Source organism: Salmo trutta, chromosome 39 (genome assembly GCF_901001165.1).
Source record: "Salmo trutta chromosome 39, fSalTru1.1, whole genome shotgun sequence".
In the NCBI taxonomy this organism is placed as follows: Eukaryota; Metazoa; Chordata; class Actinopteri; order Salmoniformes; family Salmonidae; genus Salmo; species Salmo trutta.
In genome coordinates, this window is record NC_042995.1 from 11,364,281 (window position 1) to 11,386,780 (window position 22,500).

Here is a 22,500-nt window from a genome sequence, read left to right on the forward strand (position 1 = left end):
AGACAGAGATACGATGCTAAACAGCCATAGAGACACAGAGATACGATGCTAAACAGCCATAGAGACAGAGATACGATGCTAAACAGCCATAGAGACAGAGATACGATGCTAAACAGCCATAGAGACAGAGATACGATGCTAAACAGCCATAGAGACAGAGATACAATGCTAAACAGCCATAGAGACAGAGATACGATGCTAAACAGCCATAGAGACACAGAGATACGATGCTAAACAGCCATAGAGACACAGAGATACGATGCTAAACAGCCATAGAGACAGAAATACGATGCTAAACAGCCATAGAGACACAGAGATACGATGCTAAACAGCCATAGAGACACAGAGATAAGATGCTAAACAGCCATAGAGACAGAAATACGATGCTAAACAGCCATAGAGACACAGAGATACGATGCTAAACAGCCATAGAGACAGAGATACGATGCTAAACAGCCATAGAGACACAGAGATACGATGCTAAACAGCCATAGAGACAGAAATACAATGCTAAAAAGCCATAGAGACAGAGATACGATGCTAAACAGCCATAGAGACACAGAGATACGATGCTAAACAGCCATAGAGACAGAAATACAATGCTAAAAAGCCATAGAGACAGAGATACGATGCTAAACAGCCATAGAGACAGAGATATGAAGCTAAACAGCCATAGAAAGACAGATTGAAGTCGGAAGTTTACATACAATTAGGTTGGAGTCATTAAAACTTGTTTTCAACCACTCCACACATTTCTTATTAACAAACTATAGTTTTGGCAAGTCGGTTAGGACATCTACTTTGTGCATGACACAAGTAATTTTTCCAACAATTGTTTACAGACAGATTATTTCACTTATAATTAACTGTATAACAATTCCAGTGGGTCAGAACTTAACATACACTAAGTTGATTGTGCCTTTAAACAGCTTGGAAAATTCCAGAAAATGCTGTCTTGGCTTTAGAAGCTTCTGATAGGCTAATTGACATCATTTGAGTCAATTGGAGGTGTACCTGTGGATGTATTTCAAGGCCTACCTTCAAACTCAGTGCCTCTTTGCTTGACATCATGGGAAAATCAAAAGAAATCAGCCAAGACCTCAGAAAAAAATTGTAGACCTCTGGTTCATCCTTGGGAGCAATTTCCAAACGCCTGAAGGTACCACGTTCATCTGTACAAACAATAGTACGCAAGTATAAACACCATGGGGCCATGCAGCCGTCATACCGCTCAGGAAGGAGACGCGTTCTGTATCCTAGAGATGAACGTACTTTGGTGCGAAAAGTACAAATCAATCCTAGAACAACAGAAAAGGACCTTGTGAAGATGCTGGAGGAAACGGGTACAAAAGTATCTGTATCCACAGTAAAATGAGTCCTATATCAACATAACCTGAAAGGCCGCTCAGCAAGGAAGCAGCCACTGCTCCAAAACCGCCATAAAAAAGCCAGACTACGGTTTGCAACTGCACATAGGGACAAAGATAGTACTTTTTGGAGAAATGTCCTCTGGTCTGATTTGACCATAATGACCATTGTTTGGAGGAAAAAGGGATGCTTGCAAGCCGAAGAACACCATCCCAACCATGAAGCACGGGGGTGGCAGCATCATGTTGTGGGGGTGCTTTGCTGCAGGAGGGACTGGTGCACTTCACAAAATGGATGGCATCATGAGGGAGGAAAATTATGTGGATATATTGAAGCAACATCTCAAGGCATCAGTAAGGAAGTTAAAGCTTGGTCGCAAATGGGTCTTCCAAATGGACAATGACCCCAAGCATACTTTCAAAGTTGTGGCAAAATGGCTTAAGGGCAACAAAGTCAAGGTATTGGAGTGACTACCACAAAGCCCTGACCTCAATCCTATAGAAATTTTGTGGGCAGAACTGAAAAAGTGTGTGCGAGCAAGGAGGCCTACAAACCTGACTCAGTTACACCAGCTCTGTCAGGAGGAATGGGCCAAAATTCACCCAACTTATTGTGGGATGCTTGTGGAAGGCTACCCGAAACGTTTGACCCAAGTTAAACAATTTAAAGGCAATGCTACCAAATACTAATTGAGTGTATGTAAACTTCTGACCCACTGGGAATGTGATGAAAAAAATAAAAGCTGAAATAAATCATTCTCTCTACTATTATTCTGACATTTCACATTCTTAAAATAAAGTGGTGATCCTAACTAACCTAAGGGAATTTTTACTAGGATTCAATGTCAGGAATTGTGAAAAACTGAGTTAAAATGTATTTGGCTAAGGTGTATGTAAACTTCGGACTTCAACCGTATGATGCCAAACAGCCATAGAGAGACAGAGATACGCTAAACAGAGACACTGCAGACTGCAAGCTTCAGTTCTGACCAATGGAGGCGAAGAAGATGATGGCGAGGAAGTCTCTGATTGGCTCGATGCAGCCCATGATTTCCGTGGTGCAAATCTGACCCTGCGAGGAGAGAAGCGCTCCAGCCAGGAAGCAGCCCAGCTCCATGGAAATGTCCAGGAACTCCGTCACCTGGGAAACGCCGGGGGAAAAACATCATTTGACATACATTTGGTGAATGGATATAGTGTTACAATTTATATCATAAACTCCCTAATGACACAGTATTGCTGTGTACTGGAATGGCCATTGTAGTACTTGATTGTACAGGAAATATATTCTCTGTTGGAGAAGAGAGCTATATCTCACAGAGGAGAGGAGAGGATAGAGGAAGGGGAGCTATATCTCACAGAGGAGAGGATAGAGGAGGGGAGCTATATCTCACAGAGGAGAGGAGAGGATAGAGGAGGGGGAGCTGTATCTCACAGAGGAGAGGATAGAGGAGGGGGAGCTATATCTCACAGAGGAGAGGATAGAAGAGGGGGAGCTATATCTCACAGAGGAGAGGATAGAAGAGGGGGAGCTATATCTCACAGAGGAGAGGATAGAGGAGGGGGAGCTATATCTCACAGAGGAGAGGAGAGGATAGAGGAGGGGGAGCTGTATCTCACAGAGGAGAGGATAGAGGAGGGGGAGCTATATCTCACAGAGGAGAGGATAGAAGAGGGGGAGCTATATCTCACAGAGGAGAGGATAGAAGAGGGGGAGCTATATCTCACAGAGGAGAGGATAGAGGAGGGGGAGCTATATCTCACAGAGGAGAGGATAGAAGAGGGGGAGCTATATCTCACAGAGGAGAGGATAGAAGAGGGGGAGCTATATCTCACAGAGGAGAGGATAGAGGAGGAGGAGCTATATCTCACAGAGGAGAGGATAGAGGAAGGGGAGCTATATCTCACAGAGGAGAGGATAGAGGAGGGGGAGCTATATCTCACAGAGGAGAGGATAGAGGAGGGGGAGCTATATCTCACAGAGGAGAGGAGAGGATAGAGGAGGGGGAGCTATATCTCACAGAGGAGAGGAGAGGATAGAGGAGGGGGAGCTATATCTCACAGAGGAGAGGATAGAGGAGGGGGAGCTATATCTCACAGAGGAGAGGATAGAGGAGGGGGAGCTATATCTCACAGAGGAGAGGATAGAGGAGGGGAAGCTATATCTCACAGAGGAGAGGATAGAGGAGGGGAGCTACATCTCACAGAGGAGAGGATAGAGGAGGGGAAGCTATATCTCACAGAGGAGAGGATAGAGGAGGGGGAGCTATATCTCACAGAGGAGAGGATAGAGGAGGGGAAGCTATATCTCACAGAGGAGAGGATAGAGGAGGGGGAGCTATATCTCACAGGGGAGAGGATAGAGGAGGGGAAGCTATATCTCACAGAGGAGAGGATAGAGGAGGGGGAGCTATATCTCACAGAGGAGAGGATAGAGGAGGGGGATCTATATCTCACAGAGGAGAGGATAGAGGAGGGGGAGCTATATCTCACAGAGGAGAGGATAGAGGAGGGGGAGCTATATCTCACAGAGGAGAGGATAGAGGAGGGGAGCTACATGTAACAGAGGAGAGGAGAGAGGAGGGGGAGCTATATCTCACAGAGGAGAGGATAGAGGAGGGGGAGCTACATCTCACAGAGGAGAGGATAGAGGAGGGGGAGCTATATCTCACAGAGGAGAGGATAGAGGAGGGGGAGCTATATCTCACAGAGGAGAGGATATAGGAGGGGGAGCTATATCTCACAGAGGAGAGGATAGAGGAGGGGGAGCTATATCTCACAGAGGAGAGGATAGAGGAGGGGGAGCTATATCTCACAGAGTAGAGGATAGAGGAGGGGAAGCTATATCTCACAGAGGAGAGGATAGAGGGGAGCTACATCTCACAGAGGAGAGGATAGAGGAGGGGGAGCTATATCTCACAGAGGAGAGGATAGAGGAGGGGAAGCTATATCTCACAGAGGAGAGGATAGAGGAGGGGAGCTACATCTCACAGAGGAGAGGATAGAGGAGGGGGAGCTATATCTCACAGAGGAGAGGATAGAGGAGGGGGAGCTATATCTCACAGAGGAGAGGAGAGGATAGAGGAGGGGGAGCTGTATCTCACAGAAGAGAGGATAGAGGAGGGGGAGCTATATCTCACAGAGGAGAGGATAGAGGAGGGGGAGTTATATCTCATAGAGGAGAGGATAGAAGAGGGGGAGCTATATCTCACAGAGGAGAGGATAGAGGAGGGGAGCTACATCTCACAGAGGAGAGGAGAGAGGAGGGGGAGCTATATCTCACAGAGGAGAGGATAGAGGAGGGGGAGCTATATCTCACAGAGGAGAGGATAGAGGAGGGGGAGCAATATCTCACAGAGGAGAGGATAGAGGAGGGGGAGCTATATCTCACAGAGGAGAGGATAGAGGAGGGGGAGCTATATCTCACAGAGGAGAGGATAGAGGAGGGGGAGCTATATCTCATAGAGGAGAGGATAGAGGAGGGGGAGCTATATCTCACAGAGGAGAGGAGAGGATAGAGGAGGGGGAGCTATATCTCACAGAGGAGAGGAGAGGATAGAGGAGGGGGAGCTATATCTCACAGAGGAGAGGATAGAGGAGGGGGGAGCTATATCTCACAGAGGAGAGGATAGAGGAGGGGGCACTATATCTCACAGAGGAGAGGATAGAGGAGGGGGAGCTATATCTCACAGAGGAGAGGATAGAGGAGGGGGGAGCTATATCTCACAGAGGAGAGGATAGAGGAGGGGGAGTTATATCTCATAGAGGAGAGGATAGAGGAGGGGGAGCTATATCTCACAGAGGAGAGGATAGAGGAGGGGGAGCTATATCTCACAGAGGAGAGGATAGAGGAGGGGAGCTATATCTCACAGAGGAGAGGAGAGAGGAGGGGGAGCTATATCTCACAGAGGAGAGGATAGAGGAGGGGGAGCTACATCTCACAGAGGAGAGGAGAGAGGAGGGGGAGCTATATCTCACAGAGGAGAGGAGAGAGGAGGGGGAGCTATATCTCACAGAGGATAGGATAGAGGAGGGGGAGCTATATCTCACAGAGGAGAGGATAGAGGAGGGGGAGCTATATCTCACAGAGAGGATAGAGGAGGGGGAGCTACATGTAACAAAGGAGAGGGGGAAGAGTGAGGAGGGGGAGCTATATCTCACAGAGGAGAGGGGGAAGAGTGAGGAGGGGGAGCTATATCTCACAGAAGAGAGGGGGAAGAGTGAGGAGGAGGAGCTATATCTCACAGAGGAGAGGGGGAAGAGTGAGGAGGGGGAGCTATATCTCACAGAGGAGAGGGGGAAGAGTGAGGAGGAGGAGCTATATCTCACAGAGGAGAGGGGGAAGAGTGAGGAGGGGGAGCTATATCTCACAGAGGAGAGGGGGAAGAGTGAGGAGGGGGAGCTATATCTCACAGAGGAGAGGGGGAAGAGTGAGGAGGGGGAGCTATATCTCACAGAGGAGAGGGGGAAGAGTGAGGAGGGGGAGCTATATCTCACAGAGGAGAGGGGGAAGAGTGAGGAGGGGGAGCTGTATCTCACAGAGGAGAGGGGGAAGAGTGAGGAGGGGGAGCTATATCTCACAGAGGAGAGGGGGAAGAGTGAGGAGGAGGTTACATACGGTGAGCATGAGGAATACGAAGGCAGCGGTCCCCAGAACCAGGATCTCCTTGCTGCCTTTAGACTCAGCATGGAGCTTCCTGTAGTATGGACCAATCAGGAAGGACTTGAGGAGAACACACAGCAGTAGTACCACAGCCAGAGAGAACAGGACCTGGGACAGGAGCAGGAGGACGCGCAGACCCCCAAACAGAACACTACAGAACACAGGATAGAACACAGAACACCAGCCTCACAACACAGAACACTGGTTAACAGAGAAAACAGGACCTGGGACAGGAGAACAGAACACAGGACAGGACCCTCAGAAGACAGAACACAGGACAGGACCCTCAGAAGACCAAACACAGGACAGGACCCTCAGAAGACAGAACACAGGACAGGACCTTCAGAAGACAGAACACAGGACCCTCAGAAGACAGAATACAGGACAGGACCCTCAGAAGACAGAACACAGGACCCTTAGAAGACAGAACACAGGACAGAACCCTCAGAAGACAGAACAGGACCTTCAGAAGACAGAACCCTCAGAAGACAGAACCCTCAGAAGACAGAACAGGACCCTCAGAAGACAGAACCCTCAGAAGACAGAACACAGGACAGGACCCTCAGAAGACAGAACAGGACCCTCGGAAGACAGGACAGGACCCTCGGAAGACAGAACACAGGACAGGACCCTCAGAAGACAGAACAGGACCCTCGGAAGACAGGAAAGGACCCTTGGAAGACAGGACAGGACCCTCGGAAGACAGAACACAGGACAGGACCCTCAGAAGACAGAACAGGACCCTCGGAAGACAGGAAAGGACCCTCGGAAGACAGAACAAGACCCTCAGAAGACAAAACACAGGACAGGACCCTCAGAAGACAACACAGGATCCTCAGAAGATGACAAAACAGGACCCTCAGAAGACAGGACAGGACCCTCAGAAGACAAAACAGGACCCTCAGAAGACAAAACAGGACCCTCAGAAGACAAAACAGGACCCTCAGAAGACAAAACACAGGACAGGACCCTCAGAAGACAAAACACAGGACAGGACCCTCAGAAGACAAAACACAGGACCCTCAGAAGACAGAACACAGGACAGGACCCTCAGAAGACAAAACACAGGACAGGACTCTCAGATGATAGGACAGGACCCTCAGAAAACAGGACAGGACCCTCAGAAGACAGAACAAGACCCTCAGAAGACAAAACACAGGACAGGACCTTCAGAAGACAGACCTCTCAGAAGACAGAACAAGACCCTCAGAAGACAAAACACAGGACAGGACCCTCAGAAGACAGAACACAGGACAGGACCCTCAGAAAACAGGACAGGACCCTCAGAAGACAGAATACAGGACAAGACCCTCAGAAGACAAAACACAATACAGGACCTTCAGAAGACAGAACACAGGACAAGACCCTCAGAAGACAAAACACAGGACAGGACCTTCAGAAGACAGACCTCTCAGAAGACAGAACCCTCAGAAGACAGAACACAACAGTATTAAACATTAGAACTTCTAACACATCTTTGGAACTACATACCTGACTAGCCTGAGACAAGTTTTGGGACAGGTTGAGTTAGACTGTGCAGGTGTGTATACCCAGCAGTAACTATATGTACACAGGGTGTGTCTAGATCGTAGGGCATATACAGCTGTGTGTGTGTGTGTGTGTGTGTTAGCTCACCTGTCCAGGTGGCCAGATGACACCTGTATGAGGGTGGGCATGACGGCTATGAACAGCCCCAGCTGAACATCCTGCATCACCAACATCCCCAGGAGAACACTGCTGTAGTCCAGCTCCCCTACACACACACACACACACACACACACACAGACACACACACACACACACACACACACACACACACACACACACACACACACACACACACACACACACACACACACACACAGAGACACACACACACAGTTTTAATGTTTGTAGCCAGTTACTCATTTAAAGACAGGTGGTTCTTTAACATTAAAATAAAGAGCATTGGAAGTCAAGTCTCTCTCTCACTCACACACACACATAGTCTCCATACCGTCCTTGTCTGGGTCTCTCTCTCTCTCTCTCACACACAGTCCATAGTCTCCATACCGTCCTTGTCTGGGTGTCTCTCTCTCTCTCTCACACACACACAGTCCATAGTCTCCATACCGTCCTTGTCTGGGTGTCTCTCTCTCTCTCTCACACACACACATAGTCTCCATACCGTCCTTGTCTGGGTGTCTCTCTCTCTCTCTCACACACACATATAGTCTCCATACCGTCCTTGTCTGGGTGTCTCTCTCTCTCTCACACACACACACATATAGTCTCCATACCGTCCTTGTCTGGGTGTCTCTCTCTCTCTCACACACACACACATATAGTCTCCATACCGTCCTTGTCTGGGTGTCTCTCTCTCTCTCACACACACACACACATAGTCTCCATACCGTCCTTGTCTGGGTGTCTCTCTCTCTCTCACACACACACACACATAGTCTCCATACCGTCCTTGTCTGGGTGTCTCTCTCTCACACACACAGTCCATAGTCTCCATACCGTCCTTGTCTGGGTGTCTCTCTCTCTCTCACACACACACACACATAGTCTCCATACCGTCCTTGTCTGGGTGTCTCTCTCTCTCTCTCACACACACACATAGTCTCCATACCGTCCTTGTCTGGGTGTCTCTCTCTCTCTCACACACAGTCCGTAGTCTCCATACCGTCCTTGTCTGGGTGTCTCTCTCTCTCTCACACACAGTCCGTAGTCTCCATACCGTCCTTGTCTGGGTGTCTCTCTCTCACACACACACAGTCCATAGTCTCCATACCGTCCTTGTCTGGGTGTCTCTCTCTCTCTCACACACACACACACACACAGTCCATAGTCTCCATACCGTCCTTGTCTGGGTGTCTCTCTCTCACACACACACAGTCCATAGTCTCCATACCGTCCTTGTCTGGGTGTCTCTCTCTCTCTCACACACACACACATAGTCTCCATACCGTCCGTGTCTGGGTGTCTCTCTCTCTCTCTCTCACACACACACAGTCCATAGTCTCCATACCGTCCGTGTCTGGGTGTCTCTCTCTCTCTCTCTCACACACACAGTCCGTAGTCTCCATACCGTCCTTGTCTGGGTGTCTCTCTCTCTCTCACACACACAGTCCATAGTCTCCATACCGTCCTTGTCTGGGTGTCTCTCTCTCTCTCTCACACACACACAGTCCATAGTCTCCATACCGTCCGTGTCTGGGTGTCTCTCTCTCTCTCACACACACAGTCCATAGTCTCCATACCGTCCTTGTCTGGGTGTCTCTCTCTCTCTCTCACACACACAGTCCATAGTCTCCATACCGTCCTTGTCTGGGTGTCTCTCTCTCTCTCTCACACACACATAGTCTCCATACCGTCCTTGTCTGGGTGTCTCTCTCTCTCTCACACACACAGTCCATAGTCTCCATACCGTCCTTGTCTGGGTGTCTCTCTCTCTCTCTCACACACACACAGTCCATAGTCTCCATACCGTCCTTGTCTGGGTGTCTCTCTCTCTCTCTCACACACACAGTCCGTAGTCTCCATACCGTCCTTGTCTGGGTGTCTCTCTCTCTCTCTCTCACACACACACAGTCCATAGTCTCCATACCGTCCTTGTCTGGGTGTCTCTCTCTCTCTCTCACACACACACAGTCCATAGTCTCCATACCGTCCTTGTCTGGGTGTCTCTCTCTCTCTCTCACACACACACAGTCCATAGTCTCCATACCGTCCTTGTCTGGGTGTCTCTCTCTCTCTCTCACACACACATAGTCTCCATACCGTCCTTGTCTGGGTGTCTCTCTCTCTCTCACACACACAGTCCATAGTCTCCATACCGTCCTTGTCTGGGTGTCTCTCTCTCTCTCTCACACACACACAGTCCATAGTCTCCATACCGTCCTTGTCTGGGTGTCTCTCTCTCTCTCTCACACACACATAGTCTCCATACCGTCCTTGTCTGGGTGTCTCTCTCTCTCTCTCACACACACATAGTCTCCATACCGTCCTTGTCTGGGTGTCTCTCTCTCTCTCTCACACACACATAGTCTCCATACCGTCCTTGTCTGGGTGTCTCTCTCTCTCTCTCACACACACACAGTCCATAGTCTCCATACCGTCCTTGTCTGGGTGTCTCTCTCTCTCTCTCACACACACACAGTCCATAGTCTCCATACCGTCCTTGTCTGGGTGTCTCTCTCTCTCTCTCACACACACACAGTCCATAGTCTCCATACCGTCCTTGTCTGGGTGTCTCTCTCTCTCTCTCACACACACATAGTCTCCATACCGTCCTTGTCTGGGTGTCTCTCTCTCTCTCACACACACAGTCCATAGTCTCCATACCGTCCTTGTCTGGGTGTCTCTCTCTCTCTCTCACACACACACAGTCCATAGTCTCCATACCGTCCTTGTCTGGGTGTCTCTCTCTCTCTCTCACACACACATAGTCTCCATACCGTCCTTGTCTGGGTGTCTCTCTCTCTCTCTCACACACACATAGTCTCCATACCGTCCTTGTCTGGGTGTCTCTCTCTCTCTCTCACACACACATAGTCTCCATACCGTCCTTGTCTGGGTGTCTCTCTCTCTCTCTCACACACACACACAGTCCGTAGTCTCCATACCGTCCTTGTCTGGGTGTCTCTCTCTCTCACACACACACAGTCCGTAGTCTCCATACCGTCCTTGTCTGGGTGTCTCTCTCTCTCACACACACACACAGTCCATAGTCTCCATACCGTCCTTGTCTGGGTGTCTCTCTCTCTCTCTCACACACACACAGTCCATAGTCTCCATACCGTCCTTGTCTGGGTCTCTCTCTCTCTCTCACACACACACACACACAGTCCGTAGTCTCCATACCGTCCGTGTCTGGGTGTCTCTCTCTCTCTCTCACACACACAGTCCGTAGTCTCCATACCGTCCTTGTCTGGGTGTCTCTCTCTCTCTCACACACACACAGTCCGTAGTCTCCATACCGTCCTTGTCTGGGTGTCTCTCTCTCTCTCTCACACACACAGTCCATAGTCTCCATACCGTCCTTGTCTGGGTCTCTCTCTCTCTCTCTCTCACACACACACACAGTCCGTAGTCTCCATACCGTCCTTGTCTGGGTGTCTCTCTCTCTCTCTCACACACACAGTCCGTAGTCTCCATACCGTCCTTGTCTGGGTGTCTCTCTCTCTCACACACACACACAGTCCGTAGTCTCCATACCGTCCTTGTCTGGGTGTCTCTCTCTCTCTCTCACACACACACAGTCCGTAGTCTCCATACCGTCCTTGTCTGGGTGTCTCTCTCTCTCTCTCACACACACAGTCCATAGTCTCCATACCGTCCTTGTCTGGGTGTCTCTCTCTCTCTCACACACACAGTCCATAGTCTCCATACCGTCCTTGTCTGGGTGTCTCTCTCTCTCTCACACACACACACACAGTCCGTAGTCTCCATACCGTCCGTGTCTGGGTGTCTCTCTCTCTCTCTCTCACACACACACAGTCCGTAGTCTCCATACCGTCCTTGTCTGGGTGTCTCTCTCTCTCTCACACACACACACAGTCCATAGTCTCCATACCGTCCGTGTCTGGGTGTCTCTCTCTCTCTCTCTCTCACACACAGTCCGTAGTCTCCATACCGTCCTTGTCTGGGTGTCTCTCTCTCTCTCACACACACACAGTCCATAGTCTCCATACCGTCCTTGTCTGGGTGTCTCTCTCTCTCTCACACACACACAGTCCATAGTCTCCATACCGTCCTTGTCTGGGTGTCTCTCTCTCTCTCTCACACACACAGTCCATAGTCTCCATACCGTCCGTGTCTGGGTGTCTCTCTCTCTCTCTCTCTCACACACAGTCCATAGTCTCCATACCGTCCGTGTCTGGGTGTCTCTCTCTCTCTCACACACACACAGTCCGTAGTCTCCATACCGTCCTTGTCTGGGTGTCTCTCTCTCTCTCTCACACACACACAGTCCATAGTCTCCATACCGTCCTTGTCTGGGTCTCTCTCTCTCTCTCTCTCACACACACACACACACAGTCCATAGTCTCCATACCGTCCGTGTCTGGGTGTCTCTCTCTCTCTCTCACACACACACAGTCCATAGTCTCCATACCGTCCTTGTCTGGGTCTCTCTCTCTCTCTCTCTCACACACACACACACAGTCCATAGTCTCCATACCGTCCGTGTCTGGGTGTCTCTCTCTCTCTCACACACACACAGTCCATAGTCTCCATACCGTCCTTGTCTGGGTGTCTCTCTCTCTCTCTCACACACACAGTCCATAGTCTCCATACCGTCCTTGTCTGGGTGTCTCTCTCTCTCTCACACACACACACAGTCCGTAGTCTCCATACCGTCCTTGTCTGGGTGTCTCTCTCTCTCTCTCTCACACACACACAGTCCGTAGTCTCCATACCGTCCTTGTCTGGGTGTCTCTCTCTCTCTCTCACACACACACAGTCCGTAGTCTCCATACCGTCCTTGTCTGGGTGTCTCTCTCTCTCTCTCTCACACACACACACAGTCCATAGTCTCCATACCGTCCTTGTCTGGGTGTCTCTCTCTCTCTCTCTCACACACACACAGTCCGTAGTCTCCATACCGTCCTTGTCTGGGCGGGCGCCCCCAGCCAGGAAGCGTGAGACCAGTGGTGTGGAGGATAGAGAGAGACAGGAGGAGATGAAGACAGTCTGGGTGGGACGGACATGCAGCACCTGACCCCACAGCAGCCCTGTAGCTACCATCAACAGACTGAGGTAGCATGAACCCTGCACAGAGGTCTTCCACACCTGTACACACACGCATAGGACAGTACACATGTTAAATATACACACGCATAGGACAGTACACACGTTAAATATACACACGCATAGGACAGTACACATGTTAAATATACACACGCATAGGACAGTACACACTAAATATACACACGCATAGGACAGTACACACGTTAAATATACACACGCATAGGACAGTACAAACGTTAAATATACACAGGCATAGGACAGTACACACTAAATATACACACGCATAGGACAGTACACATGTTAAATATACACACGCATAGGACAGTACACACGTTAAATATACACACGCATAGGACAGTACACATGTTAAATATACACACGCATAGGACAGTACACACGTTAAATATACACACGCATAGGACAGTACACACGTTAAATATACACACGCATAGGACAGTACACACGTTAAATATACACACGCATAGGACAGTACACACGTTAAATATACACACGCATAGGACAGTACACCCGTTAAATATACACACGCATAGGACAGTACACATGTTAAATATACACACGCATAGGACAGTACACATGTTAAATATACACACGCATAGGACAGTACACATGTTAAATATACACACGCATAGGACAGTACACATGTTAAATATACACACGCATAGGACAGTACACATGTTAAATATACACACGCATAGGACAGTACACATGTTAAATACACACACGCATAGGACAGTACACATGTTAAATATACACACGCATAGGACAGTACACACGTTAAATACACACACGCATAGGACAGTACACACGTTAAATATACACACGCATAGGACAGTACACACGTTAAATATACACACGCATAGGACAGTACACACGTTAAATATACACACGCATAGGACAGTACACACGTTAAATATACACACGCATAGGACAGTACACACGTTAAATATACACACGCATAGGACAGTACACACGTTAAATATACACACGCATAGGACAGTACACATGTTAAATATACACACGCATAGGACAGTACACACGTTAAATATACACACGCATAGGACAGTACACACATTAAATATACACACGCATAGGACAATACACACGTTAAATATACACACGCATAGGACAGTACACACGTTAAATATACACACGCATAGGACAGTACACATGTTAAATATACACACGCATAGGACAGTACACACGTTAAATATACACACGCATAGGACAGTACACACGTTAAATATACACACGCATAGGACAGTACACATGTTAAATATACACACGCATAGGACAGTACACATGTTAAATATACACACGCATAGGACAGTACACATGTTAAATATACACACGCATAGGACAGTACACATGTTAAATATACACACGCATAGGACAGTACACATGTTAAATATACACACGCATAGGACAGTACACATGTTAAATATACACACGCATAGGACAGTACACACGTTAAATACACACACGCATAGGACAGTACACATGTTAAATATACACACGCATAGGACAGTACACACGTTAAATACACACACGCATAGGACAGTACACACGTTAAATATACACACGCATAGGACAGTACACACGTTAAATATACACACGCATAGGACAGTACACACGTTAAATATACACACGCATAGGACAGTACACATGTTAAATATACACACGCATAGGACAGTACACACGTTAAATATACACACGCATAGGACAGTACACACGTTAAATATACACACGCATAGGACAGTACACATGTTAAATATACACACGCATAGGACAGTACACACGTTAAATACACACACGCATAGGACAGTACACATGTTAAATATACACACGCATAGGACAGTACACACGTTAAATACACACACGCATAGGACAGTACACACGTTAAATATACACACGCATAGGACAGTACACACGTTAAATATACACACGCATAGGACAGTACACACGTTAAATATACACACACATAGGACAGTACACACGTTAAATATACACACGCATAGGACAGTACACACGTTAAATATACACACGCATAGGACAGTACACACGTTAAATATACACACGCATAGGACAGTACACACGTTAAATATACACACGCACTCTTACCCTAACCTTAACCCAAAAACCTGACCCTTACTCTAACCCTTACCCCTAACCTTAACCCAAAAACCTGACCCTTACTCTTACCCTAACCTTATTAACCCAAAAACCTAACCCTTACCCTTACCCTAACCCTAACCCTAAAACTAACCCCAGCTCCTAACCCTAAAAGTAACCCTAGCTCTTAACCCTAACACTAATTCCAACCTTAACCCTAAACCCCCTAGAAATAGCGTTTAAGCTCATGGGGACCAACAAAATGTCCCCGTTGGTCAAGTGTTCATTTGTTTACTATTGTGACAAGAATAGTTCAACACGTCCACACATATAAAATGGTCATCAACTCTGGAAACGAAGACAATATAATTATCTTATTAGGACACGTTCCAGAGAAGAGAGGGAGGGAGAGAGAGAGAGAGAGAAGAGAGAGAGAGAGAGAGAGAGAGAAGAGAGGGAGGGAGAGAGAGAGAAGAGAGGGAGGGAGAGAGAGAGAAGAGAGGGAGGGAGAGAGAGAGAGAGAGAGAAGAGAGGGAGGGAGGGAGAGAGGGAGGGAGAAGAGAGGGAGGGAGAGAGAGAGAGAGTGAGAAGCAGGAAGACTGATAAGGAGAGAAAATGTGTGATAAACAGATAGCTAACCAAATGAAGAGCAGAGACAAGGGAGAGAGAGTTAGACGTTGGTCTCTGCTGAGACTGAGCTGGTGAAAGAATGTAAGAATGTGGGTTTCTGAGTCACACTGTGAAAATGTAGGTCAGAGTTACACACTTCACACCAGTGTTAAGTCATTTCCAGTCTGGTGATGTCACCCGGCAGGCCAAAACTCCATCCCACCAAAACAGGCAGTGTTTTTAAACAGCTGTTACACTAAAAGGGCATCATCATCAATTTCACAGTATTATTCCACCCTCATAGTGTGGAAATAAATACAAAACACAGGGAATTCACATTTTTGTCTGCACTGGGCCTTTAATAGTTTTTGCTATTTCAAGAACGTAGGCTAATATCTGATGGAAAATACTGCTGTGTGTGTGTGTGTGTGTGTGTGTGTGTGTGTGTGTGTGTGTGTGTGTGTGTGGGGGGGGCAGCCTACCTTCCGAAGTCGCTCTGGGGAGAACTCCAGACCGACCACGAAGAGAGTGAAGAACACTCCCAACTCTCCCAACGTCTCAACCTGAACCATAGACTGCACAGAGATACATTACTCTCTCACACACACACACACACACACACACTGAACCATAGACTGCACAGAGATACATTACTCTCTCACACACACACACCCTGAACCATAGACTGCACAGAGATACATTACTCTCTCACACACACACACACACACACACACACACACACACACACACACACACACACACACACACACACACACACACACACACACACACACACACACACACACACACACACACACACACACACACACACACACAGAGACAGGCAGACAGACAGACAGACAGACAGACAGACAGACAGACAGACAGACAGACAGACAGACAGACAGTCTCACCTTGATGCTGTTGAGTCCAGAGGGACCCAGGAGGACTCCACAGATGATGTAACCAAACATGGGGGGCAGGCCCATCATAGTGCACAGCCAACCACATGGCAGAGACAGCATCACTACGGAGACCAGGTCCTGACCAGCCAATCACAGACAACAGGACAGGACACCACAGGGACACAGATTAGAATTGTGCAAAATTGTAGTTTCATTTGAAGACCCATTTGGTCAGATTACAGCTGGACTCATAGGACAGTCTTCATATGGTCAGATTACAGCTGGACTCATAGGACAGTCTTCATATGGTCAGAATACAGCTGGACTCATAGGACAGTCTTCATATGGTCAGATTACAGCTGGACTCATAGGACAGTCTTCATATGGTCAGATTACAGCTGGACTCATAGGACAGTCTTCATATGGTCAGATTACAGCTGGACTCATAGGACAGTCTTCATATGGTCAGAATACAGCTGGATTCATAGGACAGTCTTCATATGGTCAGATTACAGCTGGACTCATAGGACAGTCTTCATATGGTCAGATTACAGCTGGACTCATAGGACAGTCTTCATATGGTCAGATTACAGCTGGACTCATAGGACAGTCTTCATATGGTCAGATTACAGCTGGACTCATAGGACAGTCTTCATATGGTCAGAATACAGCTGGATTCATAGGACAGTCTTCATATGGTCAGAATACAGCTGGACTCATAGGACAGTCTTCATATGGTCAGATTACAGCTGGACTCATAGGACAGTCTTCATATGGTCAGATTACAGCTGGATTCATAGGACAGTCTTCATATGGTCAGAATACAGCTGGACTCATAGGACAGTCTTCATATGGTCAGATTACAGCTGGACTCATAGGACAGTCTTCATATGGTCAGATTACAGCTGGACTCATAGGACAGTCTTCATATGGTCAGAATACAGCTGGATTCATAGGACAGTCTTCATATGGTCAGATTACAGCTGGACTCATAGGACAGTCTTCATATGGTCAGATTACAGCTGGACTCATAGGACAGTCTTCATATGGTCAGAATACAGCTGGACTCATAGGACAGTCTTCATATGCTCAGATTACAGCTGGACTCATAGGACAGTCTTCATATGGTCAGATTACAGCTGGACTCATAGGACAGTCTTCATATGGTCAGAATACAGCTGGATTCATAGGACAGTCTTCATATGGTCAGATTACAGCTGGACTCATAGGACAGTCTTCATATGGTCAGATTACAGCTGGACTCATAGGACAGTCTTCATATGGTCAGATTACAGCTGGATTCATAGGACAGTCTTCATATGGTCAGAATACAGCTGGATTCATAGGACAGTCTTCATAAGGTCAGATTACAGCTGGACTCATAGGACAGTCTTCATATGGTCAGAATACAGCTGGATTCATAGGACAGTCTTCATATGGTCAGAATACAGCTGGATTCATAGGACAGTCTTCATATGGTCAGAATACAGCTGGATTCATAGGACAGTCTTCATATGGTCAGAATACAGCTGGATTCATAGGACAGTCTTCATATGGTCAGAATACAGCTGGATTCATAGGACAGTCATCATATGGTCAGAATACAGCTGGATTCATAGGACAGTCTTCATATGGTCAGATTACAGCTGGACTCATAGGACAGTCTTCATATGGTCAGATTACAGCTGGACTCATAGGACAGTCTTCATATGGTCAGAATACAGCTGGATTCATAGGACAGTCTTCATATGGTCAGAATACAGCTGGATTCATAGGACAGTCTTCATATGGTCAGATTACAGCTGGACTCATAGGACAGTCTTCATATGGTCAGATTACAGCTGGATTCATAGGACAGTCTTCATATGGTCAGAATACAGCTGGATTCATAGGACAGTCTTCATATGGTCAGATTACAGCTGGATTCATAGGACAGTCTTCATATGGTCAGATTACAGCTGGATTCATAGGACAGTCTTCATATGGTCAGAATACAGCTGGATTCATAGGACAGTCTTCATATGGTCAGAATACAGCTGGATTCATAGGACAGTCTTCATATGGTCAGAATACAGCTGGACTCATAGGACAGTCTTCATATGGTCAGATTACAGCTGGATTCATAGGACAGTCTTCATATGGTTAGATTACAGCTGGATTCATAGGACAGTCTTCATATGGTCAGATTACAGCTGAACTCATAGGACAGTCTTCATATGGTCAGATTACAGCTGGATTCATAGGACAGTCTTCATATGGTCAGAATACAGCTGGATTCATAGGACAGTCTTCATATGGTCAGAATACAGCTGGACTCATAGGACAGTCTTCATATGGTCAGATTACAGCTGGATTCATAGGACAGTCTTCATATGGTCAGATTACAGCTGGATTCATAGGACAGTCTTTACATGTATAGGATCATTAGCGTTCAGGGTTAAGGTTGGTACTGACCTTGATGAAGTGTTGATCGGAGCGGGGCATGGTGGAGTCTCTGGGCTTGGTCAGAACATACTGGTTGTTCTGGGAGTCGATGAGCATGCTCAGTCCCACGTCGTCCTCCACCTCTCCACCTCTCCTTGACGCGTTCCTTCTTCTTTTCCCTCCGTCTTCCTCCTCCTCCTCCACTCTCAGCACTGCCTCCACGTTGGCTACGTGCACTCCATTCATCTGATCACAATCCTGATAATAACTCTACTGGTATAGCAGCGTCTTTAATACAATACATAACAGCCCCAAAGCAGCACATCAGGGCCTGCCTTTATACAGCCTCTCAGACTGCTGATCTGGGATCAGGTCCTCCCTGTCCAAACAGTCTGATTCATTATGCTCTAAAAAGGGAGAATGATCCTAGATCAGCACTTCCTATTCTGACCGTTTGTCATCATGGACGTGGTCCTCTATATGGTCTATGTGTTTGTTGTTGTTGATGAACCTGTTTATTGTTGTCCTCTATATGACCTATGTGTTGTTGTTGTTGAACCTGTTTATTGTTGTCCTCTATATGACCTATGTGTTTGTTGTTGTTGATGAACCTGTTTATTGTTGTCCTCTATATGACCTATGTGTTTGTTGTTGTTGATGAACCTGTTTATTGTTGTCCTCTATATGACCTATGTGTTTGTTGTTGTTGATGAACCTGTTTATTGTTGTCCTCTATATGGTGTCATGAAGTTGGCCTGTGGGTAAGGTTTATGACCCCCCCATAAATACCTTTCTCCCTTCCCCTCTCTCTCTGACCCTACTGAAGGACTGTTGAATGGCCTTTGTTAAATATAGAGAGTCTGGGAACATCAAAGAAATGGGGAAAAGGAACCATATTTTGGTAATAAAACCAGTTGGAAATATGCTTTGGAACTTAATGAGTATGGATGTCAGTTCGGTTGTCATCTGAGACATAAACTGTACCTGGGAAAGTATACCCCCTCTAGTTATCAGAGTCACATGGAATTGTTATGCAATTGAAATGTTTGATATTGAAATTGTTTGTTAGGAGATTAAATGTAATTTTAGCTTCCAATTGAGAGAATTGGGTTTTCATAAGGAAAGTGCCCTGCTTTATCAGTGGCCCGCCCCTGTGAAGAGACAGGGGTTATAAACGATGACACACCCTTCTCCCCTCGCCACTATATAAGACAATGACACAATGTAACCAGGTTCCACTACGTGAGGTCTGCAGCCTCTGCATTAACCTGTTATGGATAGGGGGCAGTATTTTCACAGCCGGATAAAAAACGTACCCGATTTAATCTGTTTATTACTCCTGCCCAGAAACTAGAATATGCATATAAGTGTTTGATTTGGATAGAAAACACCCTAAAGTTTCTAAAACTGTTTGAATGGTGTCTGTGAGTATAACAGAACTCATATGGCAGGCCAAAACCTGAGAAGATTCCAAACAGGAAGTGCCCTCTCTGACCATTTCTTGTTCTTCTTTAGCCTCTTTATTGAAAACAGAGGATCTCTGCTGTAACGTGACACTTTCTAAGGCTCCCATAGGCTCTCAGAAGGCGCCAGAACATTGAATGATGACTCTGCAGTCCCTGGCTGAAAAACAGTAGCGCATTTGGATAGTGGTCGATCTGAGAACAATGAAACGGGCACGCGCGTGCACGTGAAGAGTCCATTTTACATTTTCAGTCTTTGAACGAAAACGACGTCTCCCGGTCGGAATATTATCGCTATTTTACGAGAAAAATCGCATAAAATTTGATTTTAAACAGTGTTTGACATGCTTCGAAGTACGGTAATGGAATACTTAGAATTTTTTTGTCACGATACGCGCCGGCGCGTCACCCTTCGGATAGTGTCTTGAACGCACGAACAAAACGCCGCTATTTGGATATAACTATGGATTATTTGGAACCAAACCAACATTTGTTGTTGAAGTAGAAGGCCTGGGAGTGCATTCTGACGAAGAACAGCAAAGGTAATCCAATTTTTCTGATAGTAAATCTGAGTTTGGTGAGTACCAAACTTGGTGGGTGTCAAAATAGCTAGCCTGTGATCTACTCAGAATATTGCAAAATGTGCTTTCACCGAAAAGCTATTTTAAAATCGGACACCGCGATTGCATAAAGGAGTTCTGTAACTATAATTCTTAAAATAATTATGTTTTTTGTGAACGTTTATCGTGAGTAATTTAGTAAATTCACCGGAAGTGTTCGGTGGGAATGCTAGTTCTGAACGTCACATGCTAATGTAAAAAGCTGTTTTTTGATATAAATATGAACTTGATTGAACAAAACATGCATGTATTGTATAACATAATGTCCTAGGAGTGTCATCTGATGAAGATCATCAAAGGTTAGTGCTGCATTTAGCTGTGGTTTTGGTTTTTGTGACATTATATGCTAGCTTGAAAAATGGGTGTCTGATTATTTCTGGCTGGGTACTCTCCTGACACAATCTAATGTTTTGCTTTCGTTGTAAAGCCTTTTTGAAATCGGACAGTGTGGTTAGATAAAGGAGAGTCTTGTCTTTAAAATGGTGTAAAATAGTCATATGTTTGAAAAATGGAAGTTTTCGGATTTTTGAGGAGTTTGTATTTCGCGCCACGCCCTATCATTGGATATTGGAGCGGTGTTCCGCTAGCGGAACATCTAGATGTAAGAGTTAAAGGACACACATGTCAAGTACAGAACTAAGCCAACCTCGGTGTGAGCTTTGGTTGTGAATGGTATGAACTTTGAACTTATTCACTACAGAAGTGATACTTCCTAGCCGTTGAGTTAGCAGCGGCCACTGTAGACGTGGGCTAGGAAAGGACGGACGACGGATCCAGTCTACCACAGACGAAGATACTACAACGTATCCACTTTACCACCATTGACATTCTTCCGAGTACAGGAAGATCTGTTGGCCAACCCGGCCAGCATCTACAACCAATCTACCGAAGCGCAGCTCAGAGTAAATATTTATTGCATTTTCCTTTTCCAAATGGGCGGTAATTTAGAATGCATAAGATTCTGTATTTACGATAGCATAGCTGTTTCTTTGTTCCTCAGTCTTCCCGCTCTTTCATTCAAGCCCAACCCCCTTTCTTTGTGTAACAAGCCGCCATGTCGGCTCCGTCCACCAGGGACGTTTTCTGTATGACATCATTTGCATTCTGTGTATATGTAATTCTGTGTGATTAGTTTAGGTATTTAGTAAATAAATAATTAAACCCAATTTTGTATTGCTGATTCAACTTGTTAGCCAGGGTTCGTGAAGATAACCAAGAATTTACAACTTTCATTATGAGACTGAAATAAGGTGAGGATTGAGATGGCGGCTATCAATGTAAAATATTACTAAGTCTTTTAAGAGTTTATTCGGAAGATAACGGCTCTATAAACGTTCTTCCGTGGTGCCCCGACTTTCTAGTTAATTACATTTACATGATTAGCTTAATCAGGTAATATTAATTACAGAGAAAGGATTTTATAGAATACCATGTCATATCACTTAATCCGGCATAGCCAAAGACATGACAATGGCCTATGTGTTTGTTGTTGTTGATGAACCTGTTTATTGTTGTCCTCTATATGACCTATGTGTTTGTTGTTGATGAACCTGTTTATTGTTGTCCTCTATATGACCTGTGTTT

The 22,500-nt window shown here is 46.4% G+C and overlaps 1 protein-coding gene and 1 long non-coding RNA gene across 3 annotated transcripts in view; both read right to left on the reverse strand.

Moving 5' to 3' along the window:
- Positions 1–22,500, reverse strand: part of LOC115179499 (transmembrane and coiled-coil domain-containing protein 3) — a 37,195-nt gene that overhangs the window by 6,194 nt on the left and 8,501 nt on the right. For both annotated transcript variants that reach the window (XR_003872913.1, XM_029741061.1), the window contains exons 5-11: positions 18,864–19,079; positions 16,419–16,547; positions 15,987–16,079; positions 12,621–12,807; positions 7,666–7,783; positions 5,986–6,181; positions 2,358–2,508 (exon numbers count right to left, since the gene is read on the reverse strand). Coding sequence is in view for 1 of the 2 variants with exons in the window: in XM_029741061.1 (XP_029596921.1) it covers positions 2,358–2,508; positions 5,986–6,181; positions 7,666–7,783; positions 12,621–12,807; positions 15,987–16,079; positions 16,419–16,547; positions 18,864–19,079 (1,090 nt within the window). In the remaining variant the exon portion in view is untranslated. The remainder of the gene's footprint in view (positions 1–2,357; positions 2,509–5,985; positions 6,182–7,665; positions 7,784–12,620; positions 12,808–15,986; positions 16,080–16,418; positions 16,548–18,863; positions 19,080–22,500) is intronic.
- The window catches only part of LOC115179558 (uncharacterized), a 3,510-nt gene continuing 449 nt past the window's right edge, over positions 19,440–22,500 (reverse strand). Inside the window, exon 2 of the long non-coding RNA XR_003872937.1 lies at positions 19,440–19,563. This is a non-coding gene — a long non-coding RNA (uncharacterized LOC115179558). The remainder of the gene's footprint in view (positions 19,564–22,500) is intronic.